General features: G+C 42.1%; 1 protein-coding gene across 2 annotated transcripts in view; it reads right to left on the bottom strand.

The window, feature by feature from the left end:
* Positions 1-25,896, bottom strand: part of MACF1 (microtubule actin crosslinking factor 1) — a 338,451-nt gene that overhangs the window by 92,779 nt on the left and 219,776 nt on the right. Inside the window, exons 38-52 of one of the 2 annotated variants that reach the window (XM_044914485.1) lie at positions 25,421-25,570; positions 23,539-23,754; positions 23,305-23,454; positions 21,133-21,366; positions 18,725-18,874; positions 17,283-17,516; positions 15,742-15,942; positions 12,336-12,854; positions 11,098-11,274; positions 10,714-10,837; positions 9,695-9,903; positions 8,998-9,315; positions 6,071-6,237; positions 4,445-4,601; positions 2,434-2,551 (exon numbers count right to left, since the gene is read on the bottom strand). In XM_044914485.1, coding sequence (XP_044770420.1) covers positions 2,434-2,551; positions 4,445-4,601; positions 6,071-6,237; positions 8,998-9,315; positions 9,695-9,903; positions 10,714-10,837; positions 11,098-11,274; positions 12,336-12,854; positions 15,742-15,942; positions 17,283-17,516; positions 18,725-18,874; positions 21,133-21,366; positions 23,305-23,454; positions 23,539-23,754; positions 25,421-25,570 — 3,124 coding nt within the window. The remainder of the gene's footprint in view (positions 1-2,433; positions 2,552-4,444; positions 4,602-6,070; positions 6,238-8,997; positions 9,316-9,694; positions 9,904-10,713; positions 10,838-11,097; positions 11,275-12,335; positions 12,855-15,741; positions 15,943-17,282; positions 17,517-18,724; positions 18,875-21,132; positions 21,367-23,304; positions 23,455-23,538; positions 23,755-25,420; positions 25,571-25,896) is intronic. The other variant, XM_044914486.1, reaches the window with a different exon arrangement.

The raw sequence follows: 25,896 nt of genomic DNA, 5'->3' as shown, positions 1-25,896 counted from the left end.
AATTCTTAACATGTCAGGTCATGATGACGTCAAGTTCCAGGCAAGCTTTTGTTCTCAATGCCAGTTTTAGGAGTTTTCTATGTTTAAGAAAAGAATGTGAACCTTCATTAAAATTCTTGTGATTTAACTTTGAAACAAGAATTTATTACATCACTTTCAAGCTTCTAGTTCAGTTTAATTGAGGAGTGTTCTGAGACTCTAAGGGGAACTTTTTTTTTTTCCATCTTGAATCAAGTATATTTGTGTTTGAATTTAGGCTGCATCACTTCATAGTGGGTAACGTCTTAGTTACTGTGCCCCCTTCACCTGTACTAAATGTACAATTTCTACCCCATAACTCTTGAGGAGATTAATAAATGAGTTATTAATGGGAAACTGGTTAGCAATCTACAGGATAATAATACTTGAGATTTATCTTTTCCATTGGGCAAAATTTACTTGAATTCCTATGGACAAATCATTTGCATTACTATCAATTATCTACAAAACTCTAGAATAGAACAGATATTCAGTTAAAGATGCACACTCAGAACCAAATCATTTCCAAAAGCTTATTAGAGGGGCGCCTGGGTGGGTCAGTTGTTAAGCGTCTGCCTTCGGCTCAGGTCATGATCCCGGGGTCCTGGGATCGAGCCCCGCATCGGGCTCCCTGCTCCGTGGGAAGCCTGCTTCTCCCTCTCCCACTCCCCCTGCTTGTGTTCCCTCTCTTGCTGTCTTTCTATCAAAAAATAAATAAAATCTAAACAAACAAACAAACAAACAAAAAAACCCAAGCCTATTAGACAATGCCCAACACTTCACTGAAAGGACACCCAATACTTTTCTGTTGTCCATTTCCAAGACTTTGACAATTTTTTCTGACACAGGTGAACCATAAAGTGAACTTTTAAAAACATTTGTCATCCTTTACAACTACTTATCTGTGTAACCTGTATTTCCTGGATACAATGCAATCAAACAAAATGGAGAAATAAATCTGATAATAAAGCTGTCATCCAAAAATCCTTTGTCGAATCTTTATATTCCCTAGGATAGCCTCAATATTTTCACTGATGGATTTCATGATAGATAAAATGCTATAAATTCACTTATAAGGGAAATTTATGCCAACAAAATATCATTTGTATCTGTTTTATGTAGTAGAGTTGTATTTGAGATTATTTATTTATTTATTTATTTATTTATTTATTTTCAAGATTTTATTTATTTATTTGAGAGAGAGAATGAGAGAGAGCACATCAGAGGGGTTAGGGTCAGAGGGAGAAGCAGACTTCCTGCTGAATAGGGAGCCCGATGCGGGACTCGATCCAGGGACTCCAGGATCATGACCTGAGCCGAAGGCAGTCGCTTAACCAACTGAGCCACCCAGGCACCCTGTATTTGAGATTATTTAAAAATAAGATTTTAGTGCTTTAAAATGTTTGAAAAACCAATGATCTAGTCTAGAAGTCAGAAAACTATACTGGCCAAATCTGGCCCTCTGCCAATTTCTGTATATAATGTTTTATGTGAACACAGCCACACCCGTCCACTTGTATGCTGTGTGTCCCTGTTTCTGTGCCGCAGTGGTAGGGATGTGTAGTGTGACAGAGAACATGTGGCTCATAAGCCTTAAGTATTTACTACATGGCCCTTTACAGAAAAAGCTTGCAGACTCCTGACGTAGTCACACACTAGTAAGTCCCTGAACTTTTCTAAGTTTCATGTGTTGCAATATAAGAATCATCAATTCCCTGAAATGCTGTCATTTCTGGGTAGTTCCAACAGATCTTTAAACTTCAACAGAAAAGTGGCTGTTCTCAGGAGGAAAAAATAAACTTTTCCCTTACGATTAAAGTGACTATAGGTGTGCACTAACACAGTCTGGCAATAAAACCTATAAGGTCCCAATTAAAAACCAGAAAGTGACTGTGAGCTCCTATGGCTTTTGTTTGAAAGACTTAATTTGCAGCCAGAGATTATTCATATATCTGGGCACAATCTTTGTATCCACTTCCAAGAAGTGTGGCAGTCCTTGGCAGACCAACACTGACTCCTAAATACCTAGTCTCTCTCAAGATATCATGCTTATACCCTTCAGGGCTGACTCCAATCTAAAGATGATGCATAGCCATTCATTCCCATGTTTAAAAAGAATAAATTCGCCAAGATGGAAATTCTATTTTAATCCTTCTCTGTTCATTTAGGCCAACTAGTCCCTTCACTTTTTCCCATCACAGGAAGGAATTTTGTAAAATGGAGCAAAGATCAGGTTGGGGAAGAGATGGGAAAAAGATCAGATTGAGGGGAAAGACTGCTTTGTGGATCACTCCCCTTTGTTCTCATACCCAACCTTGATTCTGACTTCTATTAAATAAGGGGTCATAACGAAAGGCCAAAGGCCAAAGTGAAGAATAATGTTTATTTACTGCATTCTTAAGAGCCTGCACTCACCTGTCTTGGCTTGGGAATCAGGTGCTGTGATCTCCACGATGAGATTTTCTAAAGAAGTGCCTTTGCAGTTGATTTCTTCCACCAAACTTCCCTTACTTGCCCAGTCATCTAGAAGACCCTATTAACAGAACAGCTAAATGTAACATCTGGGGGCATTCTCCTCATCAGTAGGGACACCTGTTCTTGTACATATACTCCCTAAATTTTTGATAAGCATTAAGTGACTATCCTCACGTATTCAGCCACTTCAAGATCTTGGTTTAGCCAGCCATGATGTGGGAGAATGATATCCTGGAATATTCAGGATCTTCCCATTCATTCATTCATCAATTATTTATTGAGCATTACTGTAGGCCAGGCATCATGCCTAACACTGGGGATACAAAATAGGATTATGACACAGTTCCTAAAACCAAGAGGTCAGATTATCAACTGCATTATAGTGTGATAAATGTTATTACAGAAATACACAGAAAAAAAAAAAAAAAGAAATACACAGTAAACTCTGAGAGCACAAGAGGAGACACATCTAACTCTGCCTAGAGAGAGGAAAGCTTTGAGTGAAGACAAAGGTAGTAAAAGGGAATGGAATGCATGTAAAGAATAAAAAGGAAATGGCAAATGGAGGGTAAAATGAGGAGCTAGATGTTGAGATGTAGAGAAATACAGAGAATCGTAGGCTACACTCTGCATTTTCAAGGAGACTTTATATTGGGCTTGAAGCCAGAGCTCTGACTGCCACAGAAAACCATTAGGAAACAAAGGCATCTGCTGTAACAAGGTCGTATTGTCTCTACATGTGGATTGCCTGCGACAGAAGTAGAATTCCACTTCTTCCAAAGCAGGGACACCTTCTTAGCCTTGAATCCCTTTCTCCACACTGAATTTCCCTGATAATTCACTTAGTTTGCTTTTGACTTTAAGCTGCCCAGCAGCAGAGAAAGACAGAGCCATGGGTATCCAGCAAGCTCATGCTGCCGAACTGCAAACTGAGCCTTGTCAATTCACAGCTATAAATTCCTTTATTAATCACTCCAGATTCCAAAGAGCCACAGTTCCCAAACCATGCATTGACTCACAGGGTATTTTCAAGTTTTGAGGGAAATACAGTGACATCTGTTGGACACCATGTGAACAACTACTATGAAGTTGTTTAGACCTAACCACGTAGCAAGTGAGACTTTTTAGTTTTTTCTTTTCTTTTTCTTTTTTTTTTTGCCTTGAGGTACCATGAAAAATTTCTTGAAACACTAAGGGCACTGTGAACCTAGAAACTGGGAAGCCTCTGCCCCAGGGGATTCCCTGCAGCAAATGCTCCTGGCACTCTCTCTGTGAAAGCAACCAAACTCTTTCCCTCTCGTCTGGCTCAAAATAAATCCTGCTTTACTAAGAAAATAAGGAGAATGCATGAGAACTAGTTGGAGGTAGATATGGCTTGATTTCAACAAAAAGAACAAATGTGTTAGAGGAGCAAGCAGAGGCTGAATGACTGAATCAAAGAAGGGATTCTGCAGGGGATGGGAGAAAGGTTGATCCTACTCTGGAAGGTACTGTCCAACCATCTGATTCTAACTCTTCCTTTTTTAGCTGTAGAGCTAGTTCTTCTTTTCTCAATTTCCTGATCATGTATCTGGTCACTTGCTCACATATAACTCTCTAATTCTCAAACACACAGTGAGAGTATAAGCTTCTCAAGGACTGGACTTTAACAACTATCTTTTTTATGATCCACCACAGAATGAGAGGCATCTGAAAAACAGCTGAAACTTTACAGATGTTATTCCCAGGTTACTTTTTTGGTTTTGGTTTTTAAATAGGAGACATTTTGGTGCTCAGTGCTTGGGTAGGGGTAGGTGGGAATCACATGAAGAAAATGGAGGGATTTCTATTCTGATGCAGAAAGATAACTTGGATTTGTCGCACCACTTCCTTACCACAGTTGAAGACCAGCCCATACAAGCTTCCAAACTGCTGTCCAACCTGGTTCCTGGAGCTCCTTCTGTTCACCTACCTTCAGGTGTTCAATCTGCTTTTCCAGCTCTTTAGTACTCATAAAAGTCTCTGTAGGTGGAATATTCCCTTCAGTTTCCTTCAGCCATTTTTGGAAGGTCCTAACCAGCTTCCGAAATTCATCCAATTGCTCCTGACAAGATGATGCATCTTCCTCCCTGTCAACAACAACGAAGGCATTTTGTTACTTGCCAGACTAAGCTTTGTAAAGATGTCAACTTGAACTAAAACTACACTCATTCTGGGACTCTAGGCATCTTTTCCTTACAGGGCCTTTTCCTTCCCATAATCTTTTCCACGGCAGCTTTGGCTAAACCACCACATACAATGTAGGAGAGCATCAAACTAAGGAATCTGTTGCCCTTGTTTGGACATTTCTGGCGAGAGGAGTCTTTAATCTTACTCCAGGCCAAAGTGAAAGTGAGAGAAACTAAAAGGAGCATGCTATTTAGGTGCAATGATACAATGGAAAGAATGTAGGCTTTGGATCTCAAGTCCAGCTCTGTCACTTTTTAGGTAGTTGACTCTTTCAAGGCCAAATTCAAATGCTAATCCCCTTAGCAAAGAAGATGCTGAAACAGAGGCTCAGAAAAGTTAGGTTAAGCACACTAGGTGCACCTGGGTGGCTCAGTCAGTTAAGCATCTGCCTTTGGCTCAGGTCATGATCCCAGGGTCCTCGGATTGAGCCCCAGGTTAGGCTCCCTGCTCAGTGGGGAGCCTGCTTCTCCCTCTCCCCCTGCTGGTTCTCTATCTCCCTCTCTCAAATAAATAAATAAAATCTTTTTAAAAAAAAAAGCACACAAATGGGTAAAATGAGCCAAGGACAAAGGAGAATTTAATTTCAAAATTAAATTTTAGAAGTGGCCACATCTATCAAACTTGAAGCCAGAGATCCTGGTTCTTCCTACAGGTAAATGGCCCCGAGTATAGAGGAAGAACAAGCTTTCCTGGCCTCTGTCCCCCTTCTCTCCACTAAGTAGCCTGAGGCTATAGTGTTGTTTTGAGCAACTGCTTTCCTCCAGTCACTTTCCTCAGGCAGTCACCTGCCAAATCAAGATTATATATATGGCTAAACCAAGAGAGGAAGTCTTATCAAGCTCTTAAACCCATGTGAGGTTTTCTAATGGAATCATGGCTTTTCAACAGTCAGCAGATAAAATGAAATCAGCCACCCCTGTCATATATTCCCATGTTTCCCTTAAAAGAAGAATCCAGACACTCCTCTAAAACAACAACTCAAATGTGGCCAAAGCAGAAAGGGAACCAATATAACCATTAATTACATCCGGAAAGTCTCTTCCAATTTTTCTCTTTACTTCAAATCCTGCCACAATCCTACTTGCTGCCCCAAATTCATTGTTAGGTCCAGGTGACCTGGGCTACTGATTGTACAGAGGGAAACTGAGCCCCATTACTGAGAAGGAATTCATGATTTAGTAATAGAAAACCACTAAGCACCGAGTACATTGAATAGCTTTGCCTAAAAGAGGCACTTTCCAATCTCCTATGACTCAGTAGCAGACTTCTTGATGCCATCTTTTCTGCTAAAGGAGGAAGAGAAAATCATTTCATTCAATAGCAAGGAAAAATTAGCTCCCCCAATTGACCAACGCATATGAAAACTCACCTTTCTTTAACTGTCTTCTGTAGCTCTGTGAAGTCCTTTCTGAGATTCTGTACCCTGTCCTGGTGCTGGGATAGGTCGAGGGCAAAGCCACAGGAGCTCAGTTCTGTGACCAGGTTCTCGAGAGTCTCAAGGTTCTCCTGTTGATCTTCCATTTCCGAATTGAGCTCCTGTCAAGCAAACAGGAAAATGTACTAAATCCTCTGGTCATTATAAATAAATATACTCTTAAAAAAAAAGATATCTATATTAAATCGGGGGCAAGTTCCCCCTAATCTGTAGAAAAAGAGGGAACAAAGAAAGAGGCATGCTCACTGGGTCAGCTGCTAGATCAAAGCAATAAATACGGAGGATTTTTCCAATCCACCTGAGAGCAGCTAGGAATTGAAAATGAATCCTGTCTCCTTTAAACAAATGTTTAATGATTTGGGAGGCAGCATGACAGAATGAAAAGAATGGATGTTTCTGGAGTCAAAAAGATTCCTGAAAATCAATCACGGCTTTGCTACTTCTAGCGTGTGATCTTAAGCTATTAAATTTCTCTAAGCTTCCATAGCCTATCTCTTCTGTAAAACAGGGTAAACATATGCTCTCCACTATTATTTAACACTGTATTCAAGATATTAGCCAATGCAATTAGGTAAGAGAAAACAATTTGTGGCATACAAATTGGAAAAGAAGAGGTAAAACTGTTATTTGCAGATTATATGAAAGTATACTTGTAAAACCCAAGAAAATCAATCATACAATGAATTAAACAATGAAGTAATCCAATAAGGTAGCAGGATATAAAACCAACATATAAAAATCAAGAGTGAAAACTTCATTTACAATAGCAGCATAAAAGGTACAATTTTAAGAACCAACTAACAAGAAACATGCAAAACACTTATGAATAAAACTTTAAAATATTTTTGACAGACATAAAAGCAGACCTCAATAAATGGAAAGACACCCATAAAGATACGTGTGTATGTGTGTATGTGTGCATATACGCACGTGTGAATAAAACGTGATCCAAATAAAAATACCAATTGTCCCCCTACGACTAATAAAGTTGATTTTAAAGTTCACATGGAAAAATAAATGTACAGTTACCAGTGTGAAAAATCCTGAAAGAAAAAAAGAGAGAGAGAGAGACTAGCCCTCCTAGATAGTAAAACACATCACGAAGCCTCTAGAATAAAAAATAGTATGCTATGGTTCATGAACAGACAGACCAGCAAAGCAGAATAGAAAATCCAGAAATAGACCTGAGTCCACATGGACATTCTATATCTGATAAAGATGACTTCTCAAATCATTGGGGGAAAAAGATGGACTTTTCAAAGAAATGATATCGGGAACAACTAGACAGACGTTCAGAAAAAGAACTTGGATTCATATGTGCACTGTATCTCAGAATGAACTTAAAATGTTAGAAGATTCAAACGTAAAATAAAGACAGAATGAAAGGAAGAAATGATCCGAGTTCTAGAAGCAAGCATGGGTGAATTCCTTCAAACCTGGGTGTGGCAAAAGACTTTCAAAAATACATATTCTATAATAAGAAGTGATAAAATCTACTATGTAAAAATTTAAAAACCTCTTACATGACCAAAAACACTATAAGCAAAGACAAAGGACAAACTGTGAAAAAAGATTTTCAACATATCATATATAAAGAACTAACCTCCCTCCTACAGAACTCTTGTAGGTTGAAAGAAGAAGAAGAAGAAGAAAAAAAAAAAACCCCACAAAGTCCTGACAGGAAATAGTAAAGGCCACGAACCAAGAGTTTACAAATAAATGTCCCTTAAATGTATAAAAATATACTCAACTTCATCAGAGAATAAAAATTAAAGCCACCCTGAAATATCATGTTGTATCAATCAGATTAACAGAAACTCAAATGCTGTTCTGCTGGTGAGGCTGTAGGGGAAACAGGTACTTTAGTGCACTGCTGGCGGGAATGCAAAATGGTGAAATCCTGACACACTGGGATCTAGGTTAAAAGGACGCTGGTGTTTATTGTGCCATTCCTTCTACTTTTCTGTAAGTTCGAAATTCCTCAAAATAAAACCCAAAAAGGACAGCAAACCAAACCAAACCATGGGATCCTACTTTAATATGGAAAAAGTTAGATAGATGGATAACCCCAAGACACCAATGCAGGGATATAGGAATGTTCAGGTCCTACAGGTGGCAATGTGGGCACCTGCAGCCATCCTGGAGTCAACGTGGCCACTCCTTGGTCAAAGTACAGGCATATACTCTGACCTACAATCCTACTCCTGCACATGTATCTGTATCTGTGGTAGGTAAGACTCTTCGTCAAATATTTCTAACTCTGCATCTACTAGGTATATGGTAGGAATACATTTCTCCACCCCCTTGAATGCCAGGTGTGAAACCTGCTTTAACTAATGAAACGAAAATGGATTTGAAATGCCCTCTCCCTGCTGGAGCAGTAGTCATGAAGGCGTAGGGCAGGATGAAGTCCCCATCGACTTGAATCCCTGAGTGACCATGATGAGCTAAGTGAAAAGTAAATCTAGGCTGTGGTTGTTTTTTTTTTAAAGGACAGTATCTAGTTTACAGGGTGGTTGTGATAATTCTTTTTTGTTTTTTAAAGATTCTATTGATTTATTTGAGAGAGTGAGAGTGTGTGCATAAGCAGGGGGGAGGGGCAGAGGGAGAAGCAGACTCCCCGCTGAGCAGGGAGCCCGATGTGGAGCTCGATCCTAGGACCGGGAGATCATGACCTGAGCCGAAGGCAGACACTTAACCGACCGAGCCCCCCAGGTGTCCCTGGTTGTGATAATTCCTTAAGATATTGCAGGTAAAGTTTCTAGTACACTGACTGACATACTATGCACTCCTGTGATTGTTGGTCCCCTCCTTGCCCTTCTTTTCTCTTTGTTCTGCCACTGTGGCAGATATATTCTCACCTGGATCTGCTGGAAGAAATGTGCAATATCTTGATCTGGCTGATTTCCAGAGGCTAGCATCCGGCTTTTGTTTTCCATGAATTGCTGCAGCTTATCAGAGAGATGTTCAAACATCTCTGCCTGGGGCAGAAGCTTCTTCAGGGAGCTCTCCTTCTCTTGCTGCTGCAGACAGAGCTGTTGGAAGCGCTGGCTCACCTCTGCCAGTTTGCCCTGCAGCACTGCAGCCGTGGTGTTGTCTGCGGCCTCCATGAATCGCGTCACCATCTCACGGGTGGCCTCCAAGCTGCTCTTTTGCCGAGCAATGTCCTGCTTCAATTTCTGTCACCAAAAAATGTGTCTGTCAGCTCCTTGTTCACTTATCCTAGGGTATCGGAGCCATGAACTAATAATCTAATAATTACATGCTCACCTCCTCGAGGAGGGCGGGATTGCAACTGAGCCTCTGGACTACCAAACATCCCATCCCCTTAGTTCTCCACCCCATTCCATTAATGACTTCGCAGGGCCACTTTTCCTCAAGCTTAACAATGGTTTAGAAACTGGGTAGAAATATCTTTACATGAATCAGTTACCATCTCTAAGTCTTATTAGAAGATTCATGGAAATGAGTTCTTTTCCTGATACTTTTTCAAAATGATGTAATTATGGAACACAGCAAGTATGCCATCGATGCTAACTCTTGGGGCCTAGGTCTCACCATGTTCGTGGCCAGGGCTTCCTGGATGACGCCCAATGACAAGGATACCACCTGCTCCTCCTCCAGGTTTTGTTCAACTTCCCTGATGGACTGCAACAAGCTCTCCAGGCTTTCCTGGACACTCTGAGATCGGGCAATTGCCTTCTGCAGCAGAGCAGAGCGCTCAGCCAGGCTACTCAAGAGGCTTTGAAAACAGCTGAGTATGGAATCTGGAAAATCAAGGCCATGAGAATAGAGTGGAGACTATTTTCCTGTTGTGCTTTTAAAAAACAATGTATTTAAATCACACTTGTTAATTATAATAATAACAGGCATTAAGACAAATAGAAGGAATAAGCGCAAAGTGCATTTGTATTTGAGCTAAAATTACAAAGCATTATTTATTTAGCACCTACTAAGTGCCAGAAATTGTGCTGGATGCTGAGGACCGAAGAGAATTAAGATAAGTCCCTGGCTTCTACAAAAATAAGACTGTAAACGTGAGCACAGGCAGAAAAGGGCTCATCACAGCTAACCACAAAAATAAAATTTTAAGTGCTATACTGATGCTAAGAGTAATGTACTAGAGAAGCCTGAAAGAAGAATGATTCTTTCTTATCTTTTATTTCTTTTGGGGGTTGGAGGTGGTGGCCAGGACTTTACAAAGGAAGCAACCTCTCAGGTACATCTAGAAGCTTGAGCAAGATTTCATCACACATGCTAAGCACTCAGTAAATGTTGGCAGCTAAACCATAGGGAAAACTTCGGGGGTAAAGTAATGAAGAAATGACTAGTTTACTTGGGGAAGGAAAGAAGCGGGGCATGGCTAGAAGGCAAAATGCCTGGGGAAAGGGGTTGAAACCAGATTACAAAGGCCTTCAATGGTACAAGAACAAAGTTCATCGAGAGTAAGCTCTTGCTGCCTGTGTCCTCAGCCCCTAGCCTGCACAGCAGATACTTGTAGGACACAGTGTGATGTATTACAGAACAGTGGCACGCACTGAGAATTAAGGGAGTGTTCTGGTTATGCTGCTTCATACCTGTAGTTTCTTGAACATGCTTGCGGTCTGGGGCTGGCTCGCCTTCAATTTCCATGAGGTCATGAGCTACTTTTTGGAGCTTTTCTACAGGTACTTGGTGCTCAGCTAATTCCTCCTGCAACTGCTGCTTGTCCATGAAAAAGGCCAAAAGTAAAACCTCTGAGTAATCGAAGCTGGTTCTAGGAACCAAGAGCTACTTAGCATAGTGCTACTAGAGCTACAAAGAATACTTCCATTTATCCGTACCCACAGATGTTAGAATTAAGTGTTTAGGAATCAGATCTTGTCCAAGGCATCCCAACCACTGCCTTTAAGCTATGTGAGTATTTGCTTTATTTGGGGTACTCTACCCCATGCGATAGAACAGCCTGCGTCCCAGCCTACCTTTGTCATTGCAAACTGCTGTTGCAGAACTCCAGGGTCCGAGGCAATAGTATCTGAGAGGAGCTTCTCCACATTGGCCTCACAGGCCTGCATCCAGGTCTGCAGGCTGTCAGTACAGCTCTGGAACTGCTGGTACTGGCCTAGGAGCATGTGCAGGTGAGAGCCCAATCGTGTACACTGTGCCAGAGAAAAAAGGGAGAGCAGGCTTAGGCCAGGTCTGGCTAAAGGCAGAGGCTTCCTAGGCATAGTCCAAAGAAAAGCCTGGTCTTGTTACAGGATCTCACTCTAACCACAGTGAAGGGTAGCGCCGAGCCCTCCAGGGACAGATGAGTAGCAAATCTTCTACAAGTGGGGCCTTTGTTGTTCCGTACTATTCATCCCAAATTTATACTATATACCCGCGAAGACTGAGTTGTAGGACAAACCACCAAAGATGGTGATTAACATAACAATAAAAATATTTTTTAAAAAACCCCACCAAAGAAAGACACATTAGGTTGCAGGCTAAGGTAGGGAGGGACTGGGAGATACAGAGTGTTCCTTTTGGCTAGGTTAGAGATGTTGGCAACATGCACAAGACAGGTAAGAAGAACTGACTGGATTCTACAGCTTGGGAGCTAACGGGAGTTCTTTGATAGGGAGGAAGGCAAGGATGTACCCTAGACGCTCTGTGCAGGAATAAAGACTGTGTATGTGGTTGCAGTTTCCCCTGCACTGTGTCTCTTGGGAGCTCACGTCTGTTGGTCAGGGTACAGGAAGGCGAGCACCTCCACCTTCCCTACCAGAGTGACATACCTCTGATACTACTGGGATCAGGCATTAGCCCCTGGGCCTCCATGTTTTGCATTTCTGCAGAGCTCATAAAGACATTCTGCCTGTGGTCAGTATGTAATTCAGCTCACTCACTATGTCCTAAGGTTCTTTTTTTTTTTTTTCCTTTTCTTTTTTTAAAGATTTTATTTATTTATTTGACAGAGAGAGACACAGCGAGAGAGGGAACACAAGCAGGGGGAGTGGGAGAGGGAGAAGCAGGCTTCCCGCCGAGCAGGGAGCCCGATGCGGGGCTCGATCCCAGGACCCTGGGATCATGACCTGAGCCAAAGGCAGACGCTTAACGACTAAGCCACCCAGGCGCCCCTATGTCCTAAGGTTCTTATCCTAAGCCCCAGAAACCACCCACAGTTGTGTGAGGGCTCCCACGACCATTCCCCCAGAGGCTGCCAGGACCCTCTCGGTACCTTTGAATGGAGAGCAGTGTATCTTTCTGTTGCATCCTTCAGCTTGCCCTTCACTAAGGCTCCAGCGGCTGATGGTTCTCTGCCTTCCTCAAAGCTGTTTTCTGTGTCCAAGACTTTCTGTCCTGAAATAGTCACAAATCGCAAGTCTCCTTTGTGGGAAATGACATCCTCCGAGAAGCTCCCCTGCCGCTTTAGCAGGGAGGGGAGGGCTTCGGGGCAGCTGCCTCCCTTGTGCATGTTCTCCAGCTCTCTCTCGGACCTCTCCAGCCAGTTCTCAAATTCTTGATGGTCCTGCAGAAATTTCTGCAGCTCGTCCCGTAGTGTCTGCACCTGCTTCAGCTCTGCCTCCGACTGGGCCAGGGAAGTAGCATACTGCCCCTTTAGCTCGCCTAGCTTGTCCTGTAGCACCTGGCCTTCCTCAGGCGTGAGATTGTGGCCATGCTGGTCCAGGAAGGCCTGAGCTGACTGGGTGGCCAGGATGAAATTTTGCTGCTGAGAAAGCAATTCTTGGTGACGGGCCTGGCAAAAAATTCCACAAAACAAAGGATGATCAGTAAGGATACCACAAAAATCTGGCTAAGTCTACAGAGAGAAGTAGAGAGAGATCTCAATAGGACACTTTTCCAGCTGTTCCAAAAATCACCAGTATCTCTCACTCTCTAAGCATTAGCCATATACTAGTCCCAGCTGAACCGACACACATAGGATCTTATGGTTTTCAAAGCGACTTCACATGTATTATCTCAACTGATTTGGGGGCACAATCTACAATGTAAGCAGACAACATCTATATATGTTACATGTCTTGACTAAGGTCATGCAGACAGCTAAGGGACAAACTGAGACTAGAATCTGGCTCTCTTCACTAAACCATTCTAAGTCTAAGAGAAGGCACAAATGGCCAGCCCACATTAATGCAAGGGGAGACTAAGTTGGATAACCAAACATGACAATATAAAGATTGCAAATACTTAGCTGTGAAATATGTCACTTACATATCCATGAACACTGTCCCAACTAGGAAAAGTTCTTAGAAAATTAATTCATTAAATAAACAATTTGTATTCCAGTGAGAGTAAGATGTATTTCTGGAGCATAGGTAATTTGTATTTTTTATTTATATGTGCTATGTCTATGTGCTTACACATGGACCTTTTTTCTATTTCAATGGAATGTAAGTTATTTTAGGGAGTTGTGGTTGTTTTGTTTTTTAAAATGTTCTCCCTGAGTCTAGGGGCGCCTGGGTGGCTCAGTCAGTTAAGTATCTGACTTTTGATTTCGGGTCAGGTCATGATCTCAGGGTCGTGGAACTCCATACTCAGCAGGGAGTCTACTGGAGGTTCTCTCTCCCTCTCCCTCTGCACCTCCCCCACCTCGTGTGCAAGCTCTCTCCCCCACCAAAAATAAATAAATTTTTAAATAAAACAAAATGTTCTTCCTGATTCTAACAGACAACAGTGGGAGTTCAGTCAGTGTTCTTGCCTATCTATACTGTTTATGCAACTTCCTAGACCAGGACAATAGCCTAATTTTTACCAGAGCATTGTCTAGTTTCAACCTGTATCAGCAACCTGATAGTGTCAGCTTCCAGTATCATCTCAGGGAAGCTAGGGTGACAAATGTTTCCTTCTCAAAGAGATAGTAAGGGGCAGTACCATAGCTTATCTGTATACCCCCCAGGTGTCCTCATTCTCATCCACCCCCGAGTAAGGCAGTCTCCTTCCTAGGATGGAGATGCTCCTTGGTCAGCAGTCCTGTGACAGCAGGACCATCTCCACTCTGTGCTATTATGACTGCCACAGCTTTGGGGGACACCCTATGATGGATCTCCAAGCACAGCAGTAGCATGCAAGAGGCAAAAATCCTATTAATAAAAAATAAAGCAATGACTGACACAGGCCATTCAATAGAAGCATTCTAGCTAAGCCAAATTTTCTTTGCTATAAAGGTATCACTACTAAAATAGGTGACCTATGTGTTTGCTAAGTTCCCTAAACATTGTTTTTCAATCATGCAATAAAATATGCCTGCATATGCCAGTTAATATATTAGGAGACGGTTCCTCTGGTTGGTTCACTGGTTTATCTCCAATGCCTGACATATAGCAGGTGCTCGATATTTGCTGAATAATGAATACATGGGTAGAGCTAAATAGTAAGGAATGGTTTCTTTTTTTTTTTTTTTTTTAAAGATTTTATTTATTTGACAGAGAGAGATACGGCGAGAGAGGGAACACAAGCAGGGGGAGGGGGAGAGGGAGAAGCAGGCTTCCCGCTGAGCAGGGAGCCCGATGCGGGGCTCGATCCTAGGACCCTGGGATCATGACCTGAGCCGAAGGCAGACGCTTAACGACTGAGCCACCCAGGCGCCCCGGTTTCTTGAGGGCAATAGGCAACCATTAAAAGGGTTAATCAAGGATATCGAATTTTCGGGACGCCTGGGTGGCTCAGTTGTTAGGCGTCTGCCTTTGGCTCGGGTCATGATCCCAGGGTCCTGGGATTGAGCCCCATGTCAGGAAGCCTGCTTCTCCCTCTCCCACTACCCCTGCTTGTGGTCCCTCTCTCACTATCTCTCTCTGTGTCAAATAAATAAATAAAAACCTTTAAAAAAAAAAAAGGATATCAAATTTTCAGAAGATCACTTAGTCGTGTAGAAGGGAGGGTAGAAGGCACAAGGCAAGGAGACCAGTTGAAGCTGCCATAACAACTCAAATGGAAGCTGACAGTAGTCCGAACCACAATCATAGCTCAGTGGAAAGAGAGAAGCGGGGATGACTCTGAAAGAGATCTAAGAAGCAGGGGATTTGACAACTGATTTGATACAGGAGAGGGAGGGAAGGGGAAGGAGTCCCAGATGATGTCTAGTTCTGGCAAGGAAGTGGGAGTAGAAGAAGGAGAATGAGTTTGATGGGGCGGGGGGGTGGTGGGGGGGATGTAATAGGAAATAGGAGCTCCACTTTTTGAGGCTGAGCTGCTCGTGATTCCAAGTTACAAACAGGCAGATGGATTTATGTACTGGTTTGATGCTCTGCACAGGCATTTAGGCTGGAGACACATACATGGAATTCTCTAGCACAGGCAGTAACTGAAGTGCCCTGAGTGGATAAAACTACCCAAGGGAAGTATATTCTGAAAGACGAGAAGAGGCTGAGGCTGCCACCTGGAAGCACATCGGTATCTCACAAACTGGCCAGAGGAAAGGAAAAAGGATTACCGGGGCAGAGTAGTGCTTTGGAAACCAAAGGAGAAAGTATTTCAACAGTGTCGAAGCTGCTGAGGTATCAAAGAGGGCATGAACTGAGACGTACTTACTGTGCTTACTGGATTTAGGGGCAAGGAGGTTACGGTGACTTGCCAAGGGCAGCAGAGAGGTGCCCAGCAGAGTGACGACAAGCTAACATTCTCACCTTCATCTTCTCACACTGCTTGTCCAGTTCCTCTGGGGCCTGGCTCGCCCCCTTGTGGGCATCAGTGGTATCAAAGGCTCCTTTCCCCAGGCTAGCTCCTGACAGCTGCTCCATCTGTCCTCCAGATCCCACCGCAGTTACCCAGTCCAGGAGAGCATCAATCTTACTCCTGTTCTCTGCCAGTTCCTTAGCTGCTTTACTCTGAAAGCCACAGAAGTAGTCTAGTGAGAAGGTGTTAGTTATTCAGCTACACAAGCAAAGGTTAAGAAGAAAGGTGAGACTTCTTTGCTAAAGAAGAGAAGCTCTAAGACTGTGTATAAACAGTCTTTGCAGCCACAAAAATGAATGAGTATCTTCTAAATTTGTTGAAAAACAATTACTTAAAATAATCTCTAGATTTGGCTATATTTCATTGCTTTAAAAAAAAGGGCAACTTGCTTGGGTCCCCTCCCTCCTCGGGAGCTTTGTACCATCACTGCTCAATAAACCTTGCTTTGCTGCCCACAAAAAAAAAAAAAAAAGTGCATGGGAGGGGTGGGGGTGGCAAAACGTAGGATTTAAAGGGGCTTTAAGAGATGATTTAGTCCTGGCAGCCCAGCCAGGCTTCATGGAATCCTTCCTAGATGTGCAGAAGTGATGCCCTAAGTTGGTAGGGTCAGAAACAGTACAGTCACACTTGATTACCAGCTGCCCTTCCCTAAGGAAATCGCAGACTTGTCCCATCCTTTTTCTGCTGGACAGAGTATTGAGTTCTTTTATTATTATTATTATTATTATTATTGTTATGTTAATCACCATACATTACATCATTAGTTTTTGATCAGAGTACTGAGTTCTAAAATTTGCCTCTCGAATTCCATTTTCTGACTGTTCAAGTACTCTAATTAAACAGGTTATGTCAAGTGATACCTTCATATATTTCAGAATTCCCCCCTCAGGTAATTTATTTCTCTTTTCTATATTTTCTACCTCCCCCATTCGTGTCAGAGCCCATGGCCAGACCAAGGATTCTAATTTACTCTGCCAGTGCCAAGGAGAATGCAGAAAACCATTTGAGACTTTAATTTCTCCTAGGTTTATCCCAGTTCCAGTTCCCACCGATCTATAGGGGCAGCTTGGGGATAGCATGTGGCACACTAAGACTCCCCAGATATTTCCCCCTCGTGCTCTTGGATTATTAATCTAGATTCATGTTTGAAATGTGACATTTGCTTTTTCCTCCCCAAGGTACTACCCTTCTTCACTAAGTTCTTTCCACGATTTTCCAATTAGAGTACTGAGTATACAGATAGCAAGAAATATTTTTTCTTTGGGGATGGGGTGGGTGATATGAACTTCCTACCAACTATTCCTGACTTAAAGTCCTTCAGGATGTTTCCTCCCAAAATAAATACTGACTCACAGACCAGCTCCTGAAGTAGCCCCTTTTCGTGATTCGATGCTCTCTGTCAGGTAGTTTCCCCTTATTACCTTTTCTTCATTTGCCAGGTACCAAAATTTTCTTTTTTGAAAAACACCAAGTATCAAAGAAGTCTGGTCACCTTTTCAGTTTCTTGCTGTACAGCTGAGGTCACCACTTCCTCCAGCTCCTTCTGGGCCACCCGCGTCCGTTCCTGGAGAGCCTCATACTGCTCCTTAGCCTGATGAAGCTTCTCCCAAAGAGCTGTCAACTCATGGGGGCTCAGCTTGGCCTGGTTCTCTTCCAGGAACCCTTCGATATCTTTGACAACACTGGCAAATGAGGTGGCCCGATTCTGAATGTCGTCCTGTAAATCCTTAACACATGAACACAGGGAGGGCAGAGATGTCAATGTTACTTCTTTGAAGACAGCTAACAGCACACAGATGGAACGGCTAGGATGACACAGACCCCCACCAGATGTGCGTCCCTGACTATTATCTGCTTAAGGTTTAGGACTAAACCAATGCGAGTAAGAACTTCTAAGATATTTTTTTACTTAAGAAATATTCTAACACTGGGGCGCCTGGGTGGCTCAGATGGCTAGGCGTCTGCCTTCGGCTCAAGTCATGATCCCAGGGTCCTGGGATCAAGCCCCACGTCAGGCTCCCTGCTTGGTGGGGGGCCTGCTTCTCCCCTCCCTCTGCTTCTCCTCCGCTCATGTTCTCTCTCTCTCTATCTCCGTGTCTCAAATGAATAAATAAAAAAATCTTAAAAAAAAAAAAAAGAAATATTCTAACACTTAATTTTCTTTTTTTTTTTTTTTAAGATTTTATTTATTTATTTGAGAGAGAGAGAGAGAGAGAGAGAGAGAGAACACAAGCAGGGTGAGGAGCAGGGGGAGAAGCAGGCTCTATACTGGGACTCTGGGATCATGACCTGAGCCAAAGGCAGACGCTTAACTGACTGAGCCACCCAGGCGTCCCCCCCGACCTTTTTTTTTTTTTTAAAGTAATCTCTATACCCACCATGGGGCTAGAACTCACAACTCCAAGATCAAGAGTCAGATGCTGTACTGACTGAGCCAACCAGGCATCCACCACTCCTTATCCTTAATGCACCTACAAGGCCCAGCATGATATGGGTCCCACCTCATCGTTCACTAACCTTCCTTTTGTTCTTTGCAGTCCAACTAAACCAGCTTTCTTTCATTTCTTGAATATGTTGTATTTGATCCCATCCCCACCTCAAGACAGATGCTCAGATGCTCGGGCCTCTGCCTGGCATATTCTCCTCCTCCCTCTGCCCCTTCATGTGTTAACCCCTACATGCTCTTCACTTTCAGTTTAAGTGACACTTCTTCAATATTTTCTAACATCCTAGACAGGATTGGGTCTGACTGTTAAACATACAAAGCATAAGAATTAAAGATTCTTGATGTGTTCTGACCACTAGACTTTACGCTTCATGAGAACAGGGATGTTTACTGTTATGTTGCCAGCTTGAAGCACTGTGCCTGGCACATAGAAAGCCTTTATAAAGATATGCTGAAGGAATGAGAAAAGTGAATTAACTCATACTGACCTTCAAGTCACTCTGGTTCTTCTGCAAAGCAGAGAGATCCTGCTGGGTGGCTCTACCTTGGTGACCTGCCAATGCGCTTTCTGCCTGTCCTAGCCAGTTGCAAAGATCCTCCAGTTTCTGGTGACAGGTATTTTGTTGTTTCTGCAGGGTCTAATTGAAATGCAAAGGGGCCAAGAGATGATTAAAAATTCTCATCTTACAAATACAAGATAACTCCCTGAAATGTAAAACAGAAAGGTTATATCTTAAGGATGGAAGAGTTGGTGAGAGACTAGAACAGGAAAAAGCACAGAAGTCATATTCAGAAAGCTCCCCACATTTGGACAGTCTGTTGATCTGGGTCAATAGTTTGGATTATATTCAGGGATAATTTCAGGTGAAAATGCTCCCAGGTTTTGGTTGGGAGTTCCATTGTCAGACTGCTGTTATTAGCCCTGGAAATGGAGAACAGAGAGCCCAGATGCTTCAAATCCATAAATGATAATGGTGATAATAATAAATTAGTGGTTATGATCAATTCCTCCATCAGAACTAGAGGATATGCTACATACTAAGTTAAAATACAGAAAATTAGAAGGACTGGATTAGGAAGGGAAAAAAAAAAATCAAGAATCTGGATAATTCATAAGCTAATCGAGCTTCTTAATAATTGAGCTGACTTTATAAATCAAACGTCTCACAAATGCAGATCCCATTAAATGGAATGATTCCATGCCAGGCATTAGGGGCTTCGCTATTTTGAGAAGGAAACTGTCCAAGAATAGCAACTGGCTCAGTCCTTCAGGTGTCCACAAGTGATATCAAAGACAAAAGCCAGGCCCACGGGGAGGGAGGGAATATGTTTCTGTGCCTGATCCTTTCTCCAAATCTCATCTCGGCTGCATGACACTGAAGCACCTAATTGAGCCATTGAGCATGATGTGTTTTCCTGACCATCCTTCTAGAACCATTGTCCACCAGTTTCTACCTTCTGATGGTGTTTTAGTCACCTGCACTTACAAACAGGTGCCCACACTGGCCCTCTCTCCCCCTCTTTAGGACAAATAGAAGGGCTCTGGAAGAGAACTCCTAAGAGCTCTTCAGCTGTAAAACGGGATCTTCATGGGTTAGGATGGGTGCAGACTGAATCTGAAAAAAGCAAAGCAAACAAGTTAACACACAGACATACACATGCATTCAGGGCAAATATAGAGAGAAGCAGAGCATTTCTGACAATAACAAGGTTAATAAACATTGTGGAATTAATTATGTGCTCAGAGAGAATGTTCACATGCAGTTCTACCACCTGCTGCAGCTCAGGGGCCTACCCTGGATCCGGGCTGTGTCTTAAAGTGGCTCAGACCAATGCTATTTCATTAATTATCCACAGACTACACCATGCTATATACATTCCCAAGTGAGGATATTGCAAATTTTCAGGTTTGGAAAGTAACCTAAAGGGTTGAATCAGTATTTTGTTTCAATTTCAATACAGGTGGAACAACAAGCAGTAATGGGGGGACATAGGGAATTGACTAACTTAATTTCCACTGAGCCTAACTCAAAAAAGCTCCATTCAACTTTGCACAATATTTAATAAAGGTGACCCTGAGACAGATTGCTGGTGATAATGACATTCTAATATCATCTTGTTGAGCTCCAACTTACTATTCCAACAGCAAAAATGCCTAAGCACCATTCTTGGTATTCTTAGGTTACGATGTTACCACCAATGCAGTTATGTTGAGTTTTGCAAGAAGAGGGTTGTGACAGACGGTGGGGTAGGATGGTTTCTTTTCAAAATCTTAACACCCGGTTCTAGACCCTGTTTTCCATAATTGAATGAGCACTTGGCATCATAGTGTGAAGAAAGGTGCTAGAAACTAATCATGATTTAAAAAGTGCTAAAAAATTAATACGATTCTAACAAAAATTTCGTTGTTGGCTGTTTGAAGGCGGTCAAGGAATATTACTGTTAATCATGTGAAAAGCTTCAGAATAAAAGTCATTTCAGAACCATTCTTCTCAAGAGCTCAGAGTACCTAAATGTTCCTAATGGCCCACAAAAGAATGCTGAGGAAGAGAGGAGGAGAAATAAGGGCGAGGGATGTAACTTTTGTTTGGAAGTCAGACACGATGAGACACAGTGAGGGTCGAGTCTTACTAAAAGGAAAATACTTGCACATACATACACACATAAACACACACATTCTCTCACACACACACATAAAACCAAAAACATGGCAAGAAATACAGCCAGAATAGCTGCCTCCTAGACCAGAACCAAACTGGTCTAGAGGACATGAAATTTCAAAAACTGGTCAATGCAGGCTCCAGGAATCATGACAGATGGAGTCTGGCCAGAAATCTCAAGGATAGAGAGGATACCCCAAAAGACAAAGTGAGCCCAGCCGCTGGTTCAGTCTGACCTTGACCTGGGCTGCCTGCTCCATTTGTTGAAAATGGCCCTGCAAGGCATCCATCTGAGCTGCGGTCTGCTCCACAAGGTCCTGGAAGGACCTCTGCAGTTCATTCAGAAGCCTCAGCATCTGCCGGTTCTGCTGAGGGGATAGGTCCTGCGCGTGCTCCGAGATAAAGAACTGAATATCAAAAGCAAGAGCATCCAGCTGAGATTTCCTTTCAGCCATGGGCTGCTTCAAATCCTAAGTAAGGAAATGAAAAAAAATAAAACTTTTGGTTCTCTATCAAAGCAGAAGCTGTTGGTTTTAATCAAAGAGTCAACATAAATAAAGGGGGGCTAATTTGCTGTATTTTTATCATTGATACTGATCATTTCTAGGGCCAAACCAGCACAGGAAATCTCACTTCTGGTCTCTCTAAACTCCTCATATATTACAATTAGGTTTTCTTTACTGGACCCTGATCTCCAAATGCAGTAAATTTTTAATGATTTATGTTAATAGAATTATACTACTGCTAATCCCAGGGTATCTATAAAAAATTTTTTTTTAACGTTTGGAAAATATATCATGAATTTCTGGTCTGAGATAGATCGGCCTAATTGTATAGTCTTAGATCAAATATCTATTTGTATTTGTCCAGCAGTGAGTTACTGGAAGGCCAGAAGTGGGGAAGTACTCAATTTATTTGCAGTTCACTAATACATGATTTTTAGAGTAAATAATGTTGCTTACACGTTTTAAGGGTGTAAAAGATTACAGTCAGACTTTCTTATATAACAGTTACATATATATACCTACCTAACACTAGAATTTATCTGCTTTAAGACAATTAAAAGCATGCATTTTTTCCACAAACATTTAGTGGTCATCAGCTATTTAACACTGGATGCAATAAAAACAATTAAGATAATCTAGATCCCTATTGCTCTGAAACTGAGGGTAGTCAGCAATCCTGCAGAGCAGAGAGAAGGGGCTTCTTGCATATTTACCATCAAGCTAAGTGTCTTTCTTCATGTGTGATGAATGGATTTGGGAAACTGTCATTAGGAAAACAAGACTTAGACTGTGGCTGTCTTCCCATTAGGGCATTCATTTAAGTTATAACTAGGGAGGAAACCATGCATAAGATGCTCTGCGTTTTTATATCATATACTATGTCACATGAATTTTATTCACTCTTGCTTTTATTTAATACTCTCAAGTCTGCAACTCACTTGCCTAATGATAGATTTGGAGGAAAAGGCATGAATGAAGATGGCAAGTCAACTCTTGCAAGACAAAAAGGGATGGGTTGCATCCAAGAAGCCTGACCATGGACAAATCATGTCTGCTTCTTTTAAGACCGGGGAAAAAGGAGAGAACAGAAGGAGAGGGCATCTTTAGTTGTGCTCTGACTTTAGAAAGAATGTAAGGAGTGTGCTATCTATAGCAGAGGGTGGATAAACCAGTGGGAGTAATATCTGGTATTATATTAAGTGTAACCAAAACAAAGAACAATGTTGGCAGCGAAGAAACACCTCAGCTCATGAGTATCTCAGGGTTTACTTTTCTCTCACTAACTTATAAAAAGAATCCATTAATTTAAAGCTTAAGAAGAAAAGCATCTCTCTAAGTCAGCGGTTGACAATCAAATCTGCCTGCCACCTATTTCTGTAAATAAAGTTTTATTGTAATACACCCATGAACATTCATTTATGTACTGTCTACAGCTGCTTTCATGTTTCAACAGCAAAGGTGAATGGCTGCTACAGAAATGGTCCATTTGTGTATGACCTGCAAGGCCTAAAATATTTACTATCTGGGCCTTTACAGAAAAAGTTTGCCAAGCCATGCTCTCAATCATGGATCAACAAGTCCCCTGAAATCGGTGTGTGTAAAATTAGAAACAAAAGACGGATACTAGATGCTCGGTTATAAAGACAAGATGAAATTGATAATAATAGGCCATTCCGTAGACTCTTTCTCAGAGAATAGCTGAAAGGAGAAATAACCATAATCACCGAAGCTCTAAGGGTATGATAACCTAAAAAACTAAACAGAGCAGACTTTATTTCTAAAATGGAAAATCAGTTTTCCCAAGAAAGAGAAGTACAGGTTCTGGTTTGCCTTGCAGGAAAATAAAATTGATGTAACTCCAAGGACAATGAAAACGGACTTGAGAATGGGTGGAGAGCCTACCTCATATTGCTGGAGGCAGTGTTTCAGGCTGTCAGTGTTTGTTTCCTCACTATATTCCTCGCTGTTCAGAAGAAGATTGGTACTGCCAACCCAGGCTCTCAGATCTTGAAGACTGCCTTCTAGCTGTTCGTGCTGACTTAACACTCTAGTCTAAGAAACAAATGGCAAATTAGATGATGGAAATCTTCAAGCCTGCCCAGACTTTGTGAGCCTTTGTGAATAAAAAGAAGCAACCTTTTTTACTTCCACAGCACTCTGGAGGTGGAGGAATCTGGAACTCCAGGTATCACTCACAGAGCTGAGGGACTTTTGAAGATTCTTGGCATCTTTCTCTAGAGCCTTCAACAGTTGAGCAGGGACTTCTTGAGGCTGGCTGATGATAATCTGATTGACACATTCTAATTCCTGATTCACCAAGGTGGACAGATCCTTTAGCTCCCTGTCTAATACCTGGGGGGATAAAGTGGAGTTACCTCCAAAATCAAGACTAGAACTCTTGCTATAATCAGCTGTGAACACAGTTTTCTGTCACCTCATGCCAACACCTGCTTTACAGCTTATGCAATGTTTTTATGTATGTTCATTTGTTTGTTTGGTTCTCACAATCACTAATTCTCAAGGTAGGCAGAAGAGATATTATTATTATACCAGATTTACAGAAGTAATGCCTCAGCATTTGAAGATGTTGTTCTATTCTATTCTATTCCATTCTATTTTATTTTTGTCTAAAGTCACCCACCTCAGCAATGGAGCCAGGATTTGGATTCAGGTTTCCTGACTCAGTGTAGTGCACTATCCAATACAACTTGCTATCTCTTTGAGAGTGTCATTATGCCTTATATAATGTGACACAAAATAAGTCAAACAAAAGAACGACACTTCCTGGGCTCCTGGGTGGCTCAGTCGGTTAAACGTCTGACTTCGGCTCAGGTCATGATCTCAGGGTCTCGGGATTGAGCCCGCGTCAGGCTCCACACTCACTGGGGAGTCTGCTTCTTCCTCTCTCTCTGCCTCCCCCGGCTCATGCACGTGCTCTCTCTCAAATAAATAAAATCTTAAAAAAAAAAAAAACAAAAAACTCTTCCACTCCAAAATCCAATGAGGCAAAAGGAAAAGATAGAAAAATATCTCAACCCAGCCTTCCTAACTCAGCGTCTACAATATTCTGATCCTCAGCAAAGGAGCCAGAAATAAGCTGTGGGAAAGTTGGCAGTTTTGGACATCATCCTCACCTGCCCTTCAGCTGCTCTCCCAAGGCCATACTCCAGATATTGAGAGAACTGCTAACCTCTACAGTCTGTCCTCATTGTGACTCCAATCCTGTGACAAGTCTTAACCTCGGTTGAGGGAAAGCGCTCCTCTTCCTCCTTCTCAAGCTGTCTAATTTTATGTGCTCAGGAACTCATGTCATCCATTATCATTTCCTCTCTCTCCTAACTTCAAGTTCTCCTTTTCTATTGGTTCCTCCTAGTCGGCCCCAAAATCCAGTCAAAACATTCTTTTTTCAGTGCATCTCCTCCAGCCTAGTGTCCTACACCTCTCTCCTCGCCTGCACCACCAAGCTTCTGGAAAGAATGATTTACATTAATTGCTCCCACCTTCCAACCTCCCATTTGTTCTCACTGGAACCTCGTTGATATCCTACAGCTCCACTGAAACTATTCTTATTAAGGTTACCAATGACTCTGGGCACTAAACGCCCCGTTCAGTCCTCACTCAGTCTCCCTACTGTATTTACTCCTGCTACAACTCCTCCCTTGAGTCTCTTCTGCTTTGTCTTTTGTGAGACCAGTGTTTCCTGATGTTCTTCAGAGATCTCCAATTTTTAAATCTATTTTTTGGGGGGGGGTCCTTTAAATGGTGGTGTTTTCTTTTCCTTTATTTTTTTAAATAAATAAATATATATTTTTTCTTTTTTTCAGTAGGCTCCATGCCTAGCATGGAGCCCAATACAGGGCTTGAACTCACAACCCTGAGTTCAAGATCTGAACCGAGATCAAGAGTAAGATTGCTTAACTAACTAAGCCACCCAGGCACCCCTGAACATGTTTTTCTTCTTGAATACTCTCTATTCCCTCCAAGCTGGTGGGCCTGCAGGAAGTCTCTGGGAACCTACCTTGGCCTGACACAGCAAGTCCTGTAGCTCTGCCAGGTTTAGGTCCAGAGGTTGAATCTGTTTGGTCCTCATTTCAATGTCACGTAATAGAGAGAGATAGGATACCAGCTTCTCATCATGTTCTAGACAGAGTTGTCGGTTAAATACATTCTGTGGAGCCAAAAAGAAAACTCACTCAGATTGAACATTCACCTTTAAGTCTGCTTTTAAAAGCAGGCTGTCTCACTGAGACAAACAAATTTTTACTACACATAGGGTGAGCTAGTTCACATAGATGAACTAAAACATGGCATGTGCTTACGTTGCCTCAAATCAATAGACAAAAAAAGTGATTTTATTAACTTCCTCAGGGAAGAGAGGCTCATAATTACCAATCCATAAGCATCATTTTAGCAAAACTTCCAAAAGCTATTCCAACTATAGGTACCATCACCCCGGTATTTCATATTAGCTCCAGTGTTAGTTTCTAACTTAAA

The sequence above is a fragment of the Neomonachus schauinslandi genome, chromosome 4, assembly GCF_002201575.2.
Source record: "Neomonachus schauinslandi chromosome 4, ASM220157v2, whole genome shotgun sequence".
NCBI lineage: Eukaryota > Metazoa > Chordata > Mammalia > Carnivora > Phocidae > Neomonachus > Neomonachus schauinslandi.
Note: the sequence above shows the minus strand (reverse complement) of the source record. Positions and strands in the feature narration are given on the sequence as shown.